Raw genomic sequence first — 17,089 nt, 5'->3', positions numbered from 1 at the left:
GGCCCCGAGGCCCCCCTGGGGCTGGCAGCCCATGAAGGGCAGGAGGGGGGGGTGGGGGGTGGTATTAGATCATGATTTTTGGAAGTCTGAAGTTCGCCTATGTCCTGCTTCTTCAGACATTAAGTCATTTTCCTGAGGAAGTCGCGTATGACGTTGATCTGGTTATAGAGGGAGTCAGGGTGGAGCTGCGAGCTCCAGCTAGACCACGGTAGAGGTGAGGTGCAAGAGCACTGGGACACTATGTCCTGTCAACATTTCCCATAGAAATAAGACTCAAGTGGTCGATTCAATGCAGATCCTGATAGTTGGAGATGTTCTCACCCACATTTCAGATGCTCTAAAATGCTCAGTTTAGTGCCTCCAACCCTGGTTTCGATGGAAGAACTCCACCCACTTCACCAGTGATATTCTTCCACGCAGTCAAATGTCACAGCAACCACTGGAAATCAGGATGTAGCACATCATTGAACGAATAGCAAGGACAAACGAAAAAAATCTGTATTTAATGGGTTTTGTTACTTATCATTACTTTTCAAAATACACCCCCAATTCTACCAAGAAAAACAGAAACACTACAGCAGTATTTTTTTTTTTTTTTGAACAGTTAAATTTCCTTCATAAAAGTCAGAACAAGGTCGTTCATTCTTTCCCCACGGACCTCTGCCGCCCACGTCACTCCGACGTACCTTGAGAGCATGAAACCTTTTTCAGCTTGTCCAGCAGGCTCTGCGTTTGGATGTCTGCGAGTACCGTGCCAATTCTGCCTTCCCTCACCCATCTTCCCATTATTTTTCCTGCAAGTCTCCAATTCAGAAAATCCAGAGTTTAAGTTCTTCACACTTACGGGGAGCGACATGGGGAGGGTGCCGAGCTATGAGGTTACCCTTGAACACCCCTGACGGCAGCGATCCCTGCGGTGAGCAGCTGAACCCACCCAGCTAGGACACAAGCATGGGCACAAACCCAGAGACACTGCTGGTTTTAAGTAGATCCTCTCACATCTGCTGAGGGTGCAAGCTGCCTAGGGCGACGTGACTTAATCGAGTCGACTGGTGGTCGCTATTAGGTGCGTGTTCAAATTTCTCGAGTCACCAACCTGATCTCCTGGTCAGAACGACTGTGTAAATAACACTCGGTTGGCCCTTTCACTGGCCACAGGTCGGAATACTTTCAGCTGGGTGCCTGAAGATATTTCTCCCTTGGTTCACACTCTTCAGACTTCATCTACCTTTCTGCCAACCACAAACACTTTGTAAACCAATGTGTACATACATATCCATACGTACGTTGGCCTAACACCGCTCAGAAGCGGCCACTGACGACATCAGTTGCCCCTTTGGGAACCCTCACCAGGCCAAGCTTCAGAAAAGCTCAGCACCCATCCTCTGAAAATCTGGACTTTTTTTATAAACCTATCAAATTTAGCACCAGAAAACCAGAAGGCATCCAAAACGGCGACTCATTTCTGATTAACGGGACTGCAGCACTTTATTCATCTCCAATAACCGGTTCCTCGGGTCTATTTGCTGTGACACACTTCCTTTGGCAGGCAGATGACGAGATGCCCCAGAAAACAACTCTTCTGTTGTCTGGTTTATGCCTGTGAAAAAAAACTTCAGGCAAACCCAAACCTCCAAAACCAAAGAGCAGCGTCCAATTCTTCACAGGCAACGACAGCAGGTACCTGACTGGTGTTATCAGAAGTGCCCTCTAATCACCCTTCCCTTTGACTCATTGACTTTCAAGGTTAAAGATACAGTTGCTTTCCCAATAATAGCGAAGCCTTCCCCCAATTACACTGGAGCCAATTGTGTGGGAAGCCTCAAAGACGTTTTTGCAAAGACAGAGCACCAACAGCGTCCCGGTCTATAATTAGGCATCTGAGCAATTTACAGAGGATATGTTCAAGGAAGAAAAGAGTAAGAGAATTTTATATGCGCTGCTTTGTCCAAAAAAAGATTATGAAAGGCAGAGCAAAAACTATTTACCAGTCTTAGGGGGAAAATTAAGTTCATTTCATTCAGTTAAAGCTGAAGCAGATGTTCAGTGTTTGTGCGTATGCCTGAAGACCTGCTACATTACAGCTTCTAACCAACGTGAACATTTAGATCAATCTGGAGAGCTGGGGGTGTAAAGAGAGGGGGGGAAAAAAATGCCACAACTCAACTCCTAATTTAGTCCGTCTACCACTTGTGGAACAGGCCTTCAGGACTGAACAGGTGAAAGGCTGTATTAAAAAAATAAAATTTCACGTGAATAGATTAACAGTCTGTCAAGAGTTCTTCTAGATTTTGCTTCTAGCTGGCGATTCCCATACTGCTTAGTAAAGACGATTGAAATTATTGCAGTAACAAATAAAACTTTTCTCCGATACAAAATCTAGTCCAGAGGGCTTACTTACACAGTAAGCAAGATATCTTACGTAACTGAAGATTGCATGTTGTTCTCCTCCAACGCAGCAGCTTTCAGAAAGCCACACAGAAAGAGCAACACTCCCAAGCTGCCAAGAGGACCGGGAGAAAGACCCAGTTCATTTCTTCTGAAAAAAACCCATGATGGAGACCTGTTTGTTGGCTCTGCTGGCAGCAGCTGCCCCTTTCTTCAGGTTCTTCCTTTCTTCCTTTGGTTCTTTCTTCATAGGCAGCGCAGGCTGTTTGTGTGCAGCCGGTGGCTTGGACTTGGCAAAGTCATCCTCGCTATCCGTACAGGATTCACTCTCGTAAACCTTCTCTGTCACTGATTAAAAGAAAAGAAGAACAGATGATGATGGTTAAGCCTGTGTACCAAAGAGCAGAGACCTCCCTGCTGCAGCCTTCCCACCACATTTCTGGAAATGAGCATTTTGGGCTCAAGGAGTACGTGCCAGATAGAGGAATTAAGTCCATTGCTCAAGGTTATGCAGTAGATCCAGATGACCGGACTGGCTTCCATACACCGAGTCAAACTGCCTCCCCTCTTTCTTAAAGTGTAAGATGGCAGGTTAACGCCTTGGGAGCTTTAATGTCATCAAGCTCTTTCAAAATGGCTTGGTGTCACCACACACGTTCATTCACAGGCCGTATGCTGCCTTAAACAGCGGCCGCCCAAGGCTCCCCACTGGGAAGGGCCCTCGAGAGGACAGTTCCCTTTCCAAACCTATTCAAGCGTTGCCCTCTTCTAGAAACAAGACCCAACTACGCTGAAGACCATCAATTCATCTTGCAGAGGCTGACAAGCAGCTATCAGAAAGTGATGAATCTGAATGAGATCAGAATCCGTAGTTTAGCATTAGATGATGGAACATCTATTTTATGGTTAAAAACCACCATTCTGACTTGGTCTGATTTCCACAGGGGCCAGAGCAATCAGATTGTCCTGAAATCCAGACGAGACAACCCAGAGACAGACCCTCACCAGCACCACACGCGTCAGACGGCCAGGGAAGAGCGAAGCAAACGTAGCGCATCTCAGGGATGAGAGAAGGAGCACAAAACCTTGGGGGCAGCTTCTTTCTGTACAGGTGGGCAAGGGGGGCAATTATAGAGAAATCCCTTAAAAAAACCAGTAAAACCAACCCCGTGTCTGAAATCAAGGACTGTGACTGAATGGGATTGCCAGCTCACTGTCGTCAGCATCCGGTGATGGAAAGCTAAGGGATATAAAACAACGCTCACGGAAATTAAACTGGAGTCAGCTCCACTGATGAAAGCCATCGTTAGATACTAGTAAATGTTGTTCTATCAGCTTTCCCAGCAGTGCTCTGGTATTCTTCTAGCAAGCCATTTTTCTTTAGCAACTGTATTCTTTCAAACAGATGTCCCAACTTCCCTTCTTCTGGGAAATTGGCTTTCACTTGTATTAATGCATCAAATTAAATAAGGTTTTCTATGTAACCAGAAACCGGGAAGAGGAATGGTATGAAATCCTGCTCCGCAGTGCTAGCGGACGCTCAAACAGGGACTGTAAACCCAAGCTAACCTCCCTTCGGAGGCAACTGGCTTTTCAGTGAGCAGCTTTAACAGACCACTGGCCACCTACTGAGCTTTAAAAAAAATTATCGCGTTGTCACCCCTGTCAGTAATTGCTGGTAACTCCAAAAGCATGCACTTAATCCCCTCCAATTGCAAGATAACACAGCTTAGATCAACTTTCTTTTACTGAGATCTCAGCTGAACTTAAAAATTCTGTATCTGCGGCAGCTACGGGCACACAGATAGATAGTTACTGATGCTCAGCTCCCAGCCAGACTCGCTAAATCACGGTAACTCAAATTATGTGAGCTCTAACTTAAACCAGTGCTGCAAGACAAATGTATATTGGAATATATATGTGCACATTGTAGGTACAAGTCCACATGCATCCTTTCAAGCTTTAGAAAGTGCAAGGTAGAAATGCACTAGCTTAAACCTCAGTAATTCCCCTTTGCTATAGACTAAGAGCAGGCACTCGATTGAGTCCCAGCTGATGCCTTGTGCTTAACTCCACAGATACTTTAATTGCTCAATTTCCCTCAGGGCTAATCCCTAAATTAGTTTTGCTTTTTGACACCAATTCCTTGCTATTGCAGCTATTGTGAAAATGATCACTTAAAATCATGGAGAAATATAAAGTACAGCCTAATCCTAATGTTAGGATTTAATGTCTCTTAAATCCTAGTCCTTTTTTAAGACAAAAAAAAAAGACAGCAGGGAGAGGGGGGAAAAAAAAGCCCCTACATTTCAAGGAATAACAACAATTTACATTAGCCCGGGAGATTTGCAAGTTATTTAGCCTTCAAATGATTAGGCCTGTGAATGGAAAGTGTGGGGAAGGGAGGGGAGGAGAGAACCTGGACAATAACCAGACAGCAAGTTCTGTGCAACAGACTGGTAGGTTTTTAGTACGGAAAGCAGCATCTCCTCCCTACCCAGTTCCTCGGTACCCCAGCTCCATCCCTCTCTCCTTCCTAGAGGATCTGTCTCCCAAAGGCGCAACAGGGACTTGCATTTCCCTTTTCATAAAATGGTAGTGAATATGAACTGTAAAACCAAAGGTCTGGATTTCACAAGAGACTATTCAACCTCTTGGGGGTGAAGGGAAGAGAAAGAAAGGCAATATTCCCAGCCCTGGTACGTTTGGAAAGGGCTGAACAGAAAGAGAAGAGCACTCTTTGCTGGAAGCTGAACCCGGAACAGTCATTACTGCGAGCTCTGGATGCAGACCTTGTTCAACTCAACTCCCCAGCTAATGCTTTTTTTGTTCCATTTTCCTTCCAAGTGTTTTAACGTTTCTATCTGGGATGGGAGAGCAAAGCACCCCATAACGCAACTAGCCAAAGCAGTCAATAACTTTGCGCAAGTTCAATTCTTTGACAAAAATCCAGCACTTGAGATTTCAGTTACTAGCATAGCCAGTTGCTGAGTGCTAGCTTTGTATTTCTTTAAAGGAGACATACAAAGTTAATAGGAAACATAAGATACAACTATACAGACAGGTGCAAACAGACACAAGCTGACTCACATCCAGGCAGCTCCCAAATCTGGGCCAAGCAAGCCTGTATCTATCTATACTTATATGCACAACGACAAACCTGTACAACAGCAACAGATCTCCTAGAACTGGCTGAGCTCCCTTGACATCTACTTGGATCAGCAAGGCTGGAGAATGTTAAGCATCCCATACAACTGAGCTGACAACCGCGCTACAAAAAAACACACTCCACCCTCTTAAATTTTTAAAACCTTTAAAAAAAAAAAAAAGAGATTCTGAACTCCTGCAGCTCTACTTCAATGTCATGACACAGAGGACGAAACATGTACAGTGGTGTTACACAGCTTTCTCCAGGTCACAGGAGGAAGCAGTGTCCAGTCAGGCTGGAATTCAAAGCCTCTGGCTCTCAGTACTTCCGTAGAGACTCTCTTCCCTCCTGAAAGCAAAGCCATCCTTATCAGAAACAGAAACACTCTCAGGGATTTAAGCCCCAACTTATTCCTTGTTTATCTGGGATACTTAAAGTTTATATTAACATATAATCAAGCTCTGCTGCACAGCTCTGGATTTATCCTCAAAGAAAAAAAAAAAACCACCAATAAAAACCCCCTCAAACTTCTCCCACCTAGAATTTATCCCAAAACCTAGACCTCTCTCTGCACCATCTTTAAAAGTTTGTATCTTTGGAGGGGAGAGCAAATGAAGGAGCTGTGCGTGCTGGCAGGAGGGAAGGGAGAAGAACTGAAAGAAAATCTACGAATAATCAAAAAAGAATAAGGATTCAGCCACAGCTCCATGGCTCCCTACCCAGGCCTTCACCAAAAGGGCGGTTACCTCAATCTGGGAGCATGAGGTTGAAGTAGAATAACAAAGTGATTTTGTGAACCTCTTTCTAAGCCTGGGAGAGGCTGGCCTGTAAAAATCTTCAACACATCTTCGATAAAGTTAGTTCCACTGAGGTGTAGGAGACAGCTGGTCTTACCCATGCAGCCTTCTTCTTTGTCAATAAACATTTTGGATTTCAGCACACGCTTTCGTTTCCTCTTCTTCCCGCCAGCTGAAACCTGAAGGACATCGCAGTATTGTGAGAAATCAAGAGCTAAGGCCCCGTGCACGTCCACAAGTCATAAAAGCATCAGCCCCAAGAGTGAAATCTAGTCTCTCTAATGAAGCTGAGCATGATTTGATAACTAATTCTGTCCCTTCCCAGGATATCCTAGTCTCATTTTTGCTAATGCCACAGTTCTCCCCATCCTACAGGGACAAATTTCAGAGAGACAAAATACAACTTAAATGAGACAGCAAGCTTTCCCGTCTGCCAGCACAGGGGGCACATTCCTCTTCTGGGGCATGGGACATTTTGAAATGTGTTTAGTTATGTGAGAGGGTGGCACCAGGGTTGTCCCATCATGCCTCCGAAGAATGAGGAAATAACAAGGTGTGCAAGACATCCCAACTCCTGCTGTGACAAACACCTGCACTTTCAGTACAACTACATGTATTTTCTCAGCTCAGAGGCTGACTTCTTGCCAATTGCAGCCCACCTCCCTTACGCAGCAGCTTCCCTGCGATACAAGGTTGAATACCAAGAGTCTCTGGTTTCATTTCTGGCCCTGCCCTGGCTCCTGAGGCCAAGATTCAGAGGGAAGAGCGTTCAAATATGAGCCACAATTCATAGAACCATTAGGAGGGAATAAGAGAAGAAAATGGAAAACTGCGCTGTCAGCAGAAAAGCTAGTTTAAATAATGGTCTAGAAAACGAATGAACTAGTGAACATGGTGAATTCGTTCAAGCGGGATGATGTGATGGACTTGACAAGCAAACAGGACCTCCCCCCTAGCATCTGAAAAGTGGTTGGGCAATCCCCATCGAGTCAGATAAAACCAGAAGTTAATCACCCTAATATGCTCTTACCTCCGTGGATGCAGGCTCCAGTTCAGTTTTCAGAGCAGGTACAGGAGGTGGAGATGGAGCTTTCTCTTCCTCAGGTGTGGGAGACGGTGGGACATCTGCTAAGAAGATGAACATCTTGATAGCAAGCGGGTCTAATGCCCCCTTGCAGCTACCTTTCCGTCTCAGATAATTTCATTTAACTCTGAGCAATCGCTTGTAACCTGTATTTAGATCAAGGTTTACAAGTTCTCACTCAGATTTGTTTAATTCAAGTCAGGACAAATCGTTTGAAGCGGTCGGCCTCCAGCCAGACGGCTCACCTTGTGCTAAGGTGCTACACGCTGCAGTTCCGAAAGGAAGGAGCGTGGGACAGGATGGGAGAAGTGCATTTGGGATTTTTGGTAAGCCAAAATCAGTTCCACCAAATGAAACTTTAAAAATAGGCACAGAAACTGGCATGTTTTAGCCATATATTTCACTTGCTCATTAAAAAGAGGGACTGTAATTTGTTTAGAAATTGAAAGAGTCAGGGTTTAAGACTACATATTCCCAAAACACTGGATGACCATAGTTTCTCTACCTCTTCCCCATTGGTAAAAAGTCATTGCTTCACAGGTGGTGCTACACATCCCAAACAATCAATGCTATTAGCCTGAAACTACCGTAGTCCAAGAATTAAGTGCAATATACTATTACCCGCCCTAAAAGATTGTTAAGGGACACACCAATCTTTCATTTAAAAAACAAACAAAAAACCAAACCATCCCAAAAAACTAAGCCCATTCTCTCATCTGTCATCACTATGCTCTCCTCCGGGTGCAAGGACGGAGACAGTGGAATCCTTTCAATGCCAAAACTGACTGAAATGGTCAAGGCCACCTTCACAAATTTGTACAGAGCAAAATCAGCTCTGGAGCATCTACCAGCAACGTCAAACAGAGCCTTAGCGAGACTAGCAGGGCTTATAGACAAATGAGAAAGCCAGGGTCACTCTTCTGTGGGGCTGGCAGAGGGACAGAGGTGTGACAGTGAAGAAAAATCAGTGCAGGGCAAGAGGGGAAGGAGCAGCACCTTGCACCACACAGCAGGCACCGTGACTAATTTAAATGGCTTTAAGGAATCCTCTCCAAGTCCAAGTGAGAAACACTGCCATGCAAGTTCTCAAATGTGGGGGAGAGCTAGGAACGTGGGGGAAGAAACTCCTCATCTGACCTATTGCTTAATAATAACAACGATGCCGCTGGATGGGAGGACAGAGTGCCTGCTTGGCTTCTCCTCCCAGCTCTGCTGGCTGTAGCACTGCATTCATCCTGTCGTCGTAACACGAATTCTGGATCCGTAGCTGTCCCAACAGATTAGGTCAGTGTTAAGAGTTATGACTGTGCCAGGCACACGGCCAACTGACCTTCATAGGTTAAGAAGGGCTCAAGTGAAACAGTGGTTGGCTGCCAAGGCTAAATAATAAATTACATTCTTCAAACAAGGACTCAGCCTCCTAACTACTTCAGTAAGCGAGGCACAGAAATGCAAACAGAGTGGGATAACATGACTCGGTATTTCACCTTGCTCCGAAGAGCTGGGCCTGGCAGCTGTGCAAAGATAAAACCAAACAATGGATCTGCTCTAAGGTGCTAAAACTGCTGGGGCAGCTGGGACCGCAGCCGAGGAGCTGCAGGGAACTCAAAATTCTCAATATTTATCATAGTCTCACAGCAACTGCAGGCTGAAGCACCCATATACTGCACAGCACCAAACCTGCCTTCACAGACTACCCAGGCTGGCCACATCAATTTGAAAATATTTTTAAGAGAGCATATGCTAAGAGGGCTGAAAACCAGCCTGGTGAAAAAATGCCACCTCTGCCGTGCTCAAGCAGAGGCTGCTGAAGGTATTTTCAGCGTGTCAACTCCACTATGCTTGCTTGGGGGAAATCTGGGCTTTTCTTCAGCCTCCTTCGAGTTCCCCCAGCTTTTGGCAGGCAGAAGGCACCTTCTCCCCACGTCAGAGTGTTTCGGACTACCATTAAGCTGCGTCTCTATTACTTTATTATCCTCTTCTAGCCAACACAGCCCTCTGACATGTGATAACTCCTGAGTCAACCTCTAGCTGCTGCCCACAATTTACTCAACAGCAACAGCTGCATGAAATGGATACAAGTTGGGCAATTGGATGTACCAAAGATGTAAATCCTGGCTTTGTTCGGTTTGCTCTGACCCTGCCTGGAAAAACTGTGAGAAGCTTTAGTGCTTCTGCTGCGGCTCTCCGAAACCGATAGAGTTTGTAGGTTACAGTGTGCCACTGAAATCACCCTCCAAAGTGGCTGTAAAACACTTGTCAACACTGCGAAACACTGCCTGTGTTGGTATAGCTGAAGCTGCCAAAACCTCCTGTCCTCTGTGGACGCACTTGTGTAGTTTATTCTGGCACTGGAAGCAAAACAACCTGCAGTGACTAAGGCACCCTCATACCAATATAACTTTTTAATGAAAAATCATTTAAATGGGGAGAATTGTGCCTTATGCCCTCTCTGTATTTTCAACTTGGTACAATGTGCTGACACTCGTGTAAGAAGAGCTTATTTTGGGCTAATTTCAGTACATTAAGAGCAGACTAATACAGAACAAGGCGAAAGACTTGCCCCGACATAAGAGCGCCCATACAGTGCTTCGCATCAGTCGTATGGACCTAGTTTCAAACCCACAAAACGTCGCTAAGTCTGCCTGAAAAAGGGCAGTGGTTTTACTAGCAGCTACACAGGTGGAGCCCTGTCTGAACACCATTCAATCACGGCAATGGCTGCGGACAAGCGTCCCCTTGTATCTGCAGCTGCACCCGCAGAAAAGGTTAGCACCCCTGCCCGACGCCGTGCCTCCTCGAGCTGCGCGGAGCAGCCTGTGCAAGCACCTCCTCATTTGCTCCGAGCGGAGGTCAGCCAGGTTAGCGTGGCGCGTTAGCATAAGCAGCAGCTAGACTGTTAGCCTTTGATACCTGCTCTGGGGGTGCAGCTTCCCATATTGCATTTTGCATATTTAAAACTTACCCTCTGATCATCTGCGGGTGAATTACGCAGGTGGCGGATGAACCGTGCCCTGTCTGGCAGCGTTTTCCAAATGCTGTGCAGCATATGGCGCCTTCCTTCCTGCTCCCACAGGGATGCAGCGTGGAACAATGTCACTCCAGGCCCCATTTTGCTCACTGATGCTGCTGATTAAAATTGCCCCTGCTCTCTGGAGAAACCTGTTTCCAACCTTTCCAAGGATAAATGCTCTCAAAGTCCAGCTGCTGTACATTTTTTTTTTTTAAATTATTTGTTTCATCCAACTTACATTCTTATACTTGAATACTGAATGTAATATTACCAGTTTGGATTCAGTATGAATATTTCAAAGAATTCAAATCTATCTTCTTTCATCCAGTTGGATTTAGAAGGGCAAGCAGCAGAACCAAACCGCTGAACGCAGACCTCATCAGGGTGCTTTAGACAGCCGTTAGCTTAAAAAGGAAGAGAGAAACTCTCTCGATTCTAATCTTTCCCTTTTGAAAGAGGGAATTGTACTAAGTTAATCTGAGTAATATACAAATCTGTATACACGAGCTATAATTTGCATAAATTTACAATTCTAATGCACAACACAAAGCCAATTCTCAACATAATGGAAAGGACAAAGAGGACTACGATGCAGGAGGAGCAACAACAGCGACAAGAAAATCCTCCAAACAGAAAGTCAAACTTTCTGCATATATCTCCAGTAGGTTAAATAGGAGTAAACCAAAACCCAACCCTCCCCACAGACGAGCGGGTAGGTGGCCTTTCTTATATTGTTTTTAATGTCTAAAGCTACTGAGAACGAGGTTAATAAGACAACTGAGCCCCCAACCTGACCAGGGGACCAGACCCATGGTTTCTAATTGCAAATCCAGTTAACTCACACTTAAGAGCACAAACAAAACAAGGGAGAACAACTAAACAGACCTACTGCGTGCACTGAGGCAGGGGTACACGCGCAGTCTCTGGACCACACCTTGGAATAAACGAAAACACAAGGCACCACATTCAAAGGCATTAACTATTTAGCACATGCTAACGTAATACAGGTATTCATCAAGAGACCAGAAAGCGCTAATGTTCCAAACCAAAAGCGGGTATGCAGGAAGCAGGACTTTGCAGTACTCTCTACAGAAAGCACTCCGTAATTTATGGCACTTCTCTTAGTTTCAGGACATGAAAAGAGTTCTAACAGAAATAGGTAAGGAAAGCAGACCGCGGTCACCTCTCAGCTTGCTGTGTGCTCAGGGCACTGTCACGAACACAGGAGGCTGGGGGTCCCCAGCTCACGGCAGCACAGGGAAGACTGAACCAACAAGCTTTCATGCTTTAAAGAGCAGCCTCTCCGCACAGCCCTACCGCGCGCCTGAAACACGGGGCTCATTTCTGCCTGCTCTCGTTAGCAGAGAACGGACGAGCTGACAGATTCCAGCCCAGCAAGGAGCAGCGCTTCAAGTGGCTGAACGGGCTTATTTCAATCTTCCTTCTTCAGAGCTAAACAACGCAGCCTGTCAGTAGGCTGAGTGATGAGTAAATGGAAAGACCAGATAATAGCTTACAAACATTTAAAGAAATAAATACCAAAGAGTGTGGGCATATATATTTTTTTATGGCCAAACAAGGAGCTGCACACAGGAATGTGATGAAATTAAGGCCGATCATGAAGAACAGCTTCCTGAGAGATTTATCATCCTGTGGAATAGCCCAAGTAGAAGTGATGGATGCCTGATGACAGAGATCACTCGAAATTATGCTGGGCAGAAGAGAAACCATGAAAATAGGCCTAAGGTGGCATGGAGACTGCTCAGACATCCAACACTATTTGCCTTTCTAACTTGTATTACAGATTCTCTTAATTTCATGGTTGTTTTTCATGTGCTAGCCACACTAAATAAGCAAACAGCTTCAGTTCTCCTGCTGGAGTCCATCTCTTTGCTAATACAACCTATTTGCTGTTTCACCTTTTTTTACTGGAGCTGTACACCAAACTGGTGGTTTCAATTATTTGTCTATAATGATCCCCGAATTCTTTTCCTGATCAGCTTGTTGGATGACTGTTCCATTTAGCACATACTCCCTAGCTCGATCCCAACTTATTTTCCAGTTATCTATATTGAACGGCATTTGTCACCTCAATTATCCAAATTCTTTGGAATCCGGCCCTGCTGTTCCTCATTATAAGCCCAAATCTTGCAACGTTCCGGGCACCCTACTCCTATCAAAGCCAACAGCCACCAAGGAGACGCAGAGTCGCATCGGATATGGTTCAACTGTTTTGCCTCCAGTTTCTCTATTATCTTTTTTTTTTTTTTTTTTTTTTTTTTTTTTGGAAGTCTTGCTTCCAATGCCGTCTTCCAAACCATTTCTATAAACAGACAGAATAAAGATACTAAAAATGACCCTGGGAAGGGGGGGGGGGGGTCACTTTGTGAGTGTTTACTCACCAAATAAACTGGTTATGACCAGTCCTACAGTTCTGGAAGGCATGATATCTTTCACAAGAGACTTGAGAACCCCCTTCCCACATGTCAGTGTGACTGGCAGCACACTTGGTGAGGAAACAGCCAGATCTGAGCTAAGCTAAAACAAAGACTGAATGACTGAGGCATCTCAACTGTATGCCCAAGTGCTTGCAGCACAAGATAAACAGAAAGCTCAAGCTACAGCCATTTGCACGGTCTTTAGCCCTCTAAACTATTCCCTCAATCGTTGACCAACAGCCTTGGATAGTAATATTGTCGAAATCAGGCCCCTGGCCTACATGCCTGGTTGTTTACACATCTTTTTACCTTCCTCGTCACTGCTGTCAGACTGAAGTTGTTTAATTCGCTTCCTCTTTTTCTTTAGATTTTCAGGATCTCTTTCCTCCTCACTATCCGACTTGTCCACCCTCTTCATTTTACTGCCACAAAAAGAGAAGAAAAAAGGAATGAACGTGTGTTATCACTTGTGCGTGCATGAAAGCATCAGGCATGTTTAGACAAGCACGTTCCCGATAGCAGTACTGCTAGCAAGGAAATCAAATACCTCTGTACCTCTTAAAAACATGAGCATCACATACGCTGAAGTATACTCACCTATACAATCATGCATAGGTGCACGAGGATTTTCAAGCCTCTCATCCTTACCCATATCCAGTTCTCCAAAACAAGGAGGATTTCTTCAGCCCCTCTGCAGTTCAACAGTTTGCCCAGTACCTCACCTAGCTTGGCCACAGCAACCTGGCAAGGGCGCATTTCTGATCTTGTCTCTATAGCTCAGGCTCCCAAACACTAATGTCCAACAGCATCGCTCAGAAGCTCTTTTGACAGACTGCTTGCCACTGACTGACTATGAGGTAGTGTCTCAGAATCCTGGAGCCATTTTTAAAGACTACTGGAAAAATAAAATAGCTTCTTTCTTTTTAATGTTGGCGAGACGTGTCAGACTAACAAGCCTGGAGGCTAAAGGCCCACGTATCCTCATAGAGCTGGTACAGCCCAAGTGGCCTTCCCAACACCACACTGCCAACAAGCAGTTTCCAGGCCCTTGGCTTTTTGAACAAGACTATCAATAAGACGACCAGTTAGCACTAACTGCGATGGTGGGCTGGGCGGTGCGCTTACCTATTTAGTTAGAAAAGGATTGCGACCACCAATTAATTACTCATAGGCCACCAGAGAGCCATCAGACTGTAATGATTTTTTGTCTCTGTCAGTTTGGGTTGGATTAAACACAAAGGGCTGAACTTAAAATTTACTTGGAGTCTCAGCCCAAAGTAAACCAGCGGCATTGAAAGCAGCAGTACATTAGCTATGGAGATCAACAAGCAGAACTTTGTGTGCTCTAAGCTGTGTACATATAAGCTTGGGAATATACTACCTTCCCCGCAGTACAGGTGCTCCTGCCAGCCCCCACAGATTGCCTGCGGGGTCTATACTACGTCTGCTCACAGCGTGAAGCTGTCTCATGGAAAGCCACCCCCTCCCCCTGAAGACTACCTGGACCATGTCCCTTCCCATTTGCAATGGCACAAGTGGCCCTGAGGCATCTACAGCACTAAATGGAAAAGAAATGTTAGAAAGGAATTCCAAGAGAGATAATTTTAGCCAGGTTAAATGCAATTTAGTAGCTGGAAACAGGAGGTGAGCCAGCACTGTATGACCAGCCAGCTCCATGCAGGCCATCAACAAGCGGGTTAACGGATTACAGGGACCCTGAATGGCGTGGCCCACCTTTTTTTGTCCTTTTGTTGAATTCTAGCAGACTCTGTTTTCTTCCCAGGTTTCTCTACTACAGTATTAGGGGATGACTCTGGTTCTGCTACAGGAACTGAAGGCTTGACTACTTCTTTCTCCTCCTTTGGCTGCTCAGGCACAGAGTTGACTTTGAGTTTATCTGTGAATAAACCATTAAAAATGAACAAACACTGGGCATTCAGTATGAACGGCAACTGACAAAGGAGTTGGCTAAACAAAACACTGTGCACCAAGAATACAGAAAACACGACAGATGATATGTAAAAGCATTAAGGGAGATCTAGATTGGCCGAGCTGTGTCATACATACAAAAAGGGCGTGCTTAAACTTCTAGCTGATTTACCAGTTTGGTTTTGTTCCTGATGGCACAGCCCAAGCACACTGCAAGCTGAGTGTGCTGCAGCAGTTAAACTCTGCAGAAGAGGGCTAGGAGGCAGTGGCAGAAGCCCTTACAGTCACCAGGACCAAAGGCACCACCCAAAAGGGTTGGGAGCCCCTCTTCTAGACAGCCCTCTTGGCATAACGCCACATCCATCTTTATAGTCAGTTTATCCCTTCTAAATTAAGAGTTTTAGTCCAGCACAAAAGGAGAATCAGGACTGATGAAAAGCAAAGGAAGGCGTGTGCAGCCTCCATCCTGCATAACATCAGAGCCCATGATTAGCATTTTCAGTAATGTAGTGGCTTCTCGTCCCACCCCACCCCCAATGTGATCAAGAACCAGCCTCTTTTGCCTACACAGCACCACATACAAGGACAATTCTGCTTCAAAAGGCTTAATCTAGTAGCAAAGCAGAGATAGCAGGTGGGAGCGGACAGCAAAGTAATATATTTATCAACCTGATCGGTGGTGCTGTTAGCAGACTAGCACCTAAGCACAGCCTGTGAGCTTCATTCAGCAGCTTTACACACACACACACCCCCCCACCAAAAGAGAAGAGCAGACAAGTTAGAAACCTGTATCATCCCAAGCACAAGATGCCTGAGTGAAGAAAAAGTATTCAACAACGAGATCAACTACATTGTCAACAGGAACAGAGGCTGCCGAGAGGGCTAGAAGACTTCATGCCAACGCCTTTCTGACACTGCTTGGAAAACAGGCTGGCTGCTTCACTGAGCAAGGGGGAAAACATCTCACACATAAGAACTTGAATGACAGCTCTCTCATTTATGATCAACAGCAAAGAGCCGAAGGACCCAATTATTGTTGACTCAGGACTTTCTGGCAATGGTGAAACCTTTGAAGCCAGACGAGACGTACAACATGTAGGGAATAAATCTTATTCCTGGAATCACCCTCTCTCTTCTACATACATAATCATTTTCAGTTCTGCTCGGTTTGCTCCTTCCCCGCAGCCACCTCACAAGTCTCCTTGAAGTACTCCCTGACAGGACTCAGCAGAGAAGTGAACCCCATTGGAAATTGCGGAAATGCATCCACAAAGCTTTCTCCATCGCCACCGGGTTATCTTTACCACACAATTTCAACTTCTTGGGTTTTCAGCATATGAATTTTGGTCTAGGGCTCTTCTCAGATCTCAAGAATTTACTTGAGTTAATTGTAGTAACTGTGCTTAGGCTTGCAAAGCTTAGGCTGAAAGTGTCTTCAGCTTCCTCAGCCTCATCAAAACAGGAACTCAAAGATGCCCAACCGTACTGTGCCTTGTGTGTTCAGCGCTATACCCTGCAAACTCCGACAGATGCTTGTTAGAAAGTGAACTTCGCTGTTTACTCTCTCCCAGTAACTCTTCTTTGAATCCCTCTTGTACTCGGTACTGCAAGGGCATCTTCGAAGAAAGTCCTACAATCCTTTTCCAACATCTATTTAAAAGCTTCAGCGTATTTTCTTTAGGTTTGGATAATTCAGGTCAGAAGGCACCTCCAGAGGCCACCTATGCCAAACCCCTGCTCAAAGGGGAGGGCCACCCCTCATTTTTATCCTCCAATTATTAGCTCTTCAGTTTTCGGTAAAGAAATTAACCCTAAATCCAACTATAGACTCCTCAGAGATTTGTGATGAAAAGCAAGCATCATTAACACGCCCTGCATAACAGGTTTTGGCAAACATTTTACCAATAGCTAATCTTCCAGCCAGAAGTACTCACTTTATATCAGATTTTTTCTGCGCTAAAAATCCTTCCTGGGTTAGTCTGCACAAATATGTCATTTTAATTGATCTCCATCCAGCAAGCTTTTTGTCTGAAAAATTCCACTTACAACTTTTAATTTTTGCCTTAAGAGCTGCATACAAAAACATTAACCCCTCTGAGTCCAAAAGAGCAGAAGAACAGTATGGAAAACTATAAGAGAAGAGGGGATATAAAGAAAAGCCAACAAGTTTGGCAGGGTGGAAGGGTTATGCTCCCTTCTGTTTATGCCTCCCATCACAGCTGTATAACAAGACACCTGATATCCTGATTTTTTTTTAATTGCCACTTAGCTAAAAAAAAAAAAAAAAAGAGT

The 17,089-nt window shown here is 45.0% G+C and overlaps 1 protein-coding gene across 1 annotated transcript in view; it reads right to left on the bottom strand.

Annotated features, from left to right (window-relative positions):
- Window positions 1-470: 470 nt before the first annotated feature.
- POLD3 (DNA polymerase delta 3, accessory subunit) overlaps window positions 471-17,089 on the bottom strand; it is a 44,581-nt gene continuing 27,962 nt past the window's right edge. Inside the window, exons 9-13 of the mRNA XM_009276890.2 lie at window positions 14,603-14,765; window positions 13,178-13,290; window positions 7,364-7,461; window positions 6,431-6,512; window positions 471-2,736 (exon numbers count right to left, since the gene is read on the bottom strand). Coding sequence (XP_009275165.2) covers window positions 2,531-2,736; window positions 6,431-6,512; window positions 7,364-7,461; window positions 13,178-13,290; window positions 14,603-14,765 — 662 coding nt within the window. The 3' untranslated portion in view covers window positions 471-2,530. The remainder of the gene's footprint in view (window positions 2,737-6,430; window positions 6,513-7,363; window positions 7,462-13,177; window positions 13,291-14,602; window positions 14,766-17,089) is intronic.

Source organism: Aptenodytes forsteri, unplaced genomic scaffold (assembly GCF_000699145.1).
Source record: "Aptenodytes forsteri isolate BGI_AS27 unplaced genomic scaffold, ASM69914v1 Scaffold459, whole genome shotgun sequence".
Classification (NCBI taxonomy): Eukaryota; Metazoa; Chordata; class Aves; order Sphenisciformes; family Spheniscidae; genus Aptenodytes; species Aptenodytes forsteri.
This window is presented reverse-complemented; position numbering and strand designations above follow the sequence as displayed.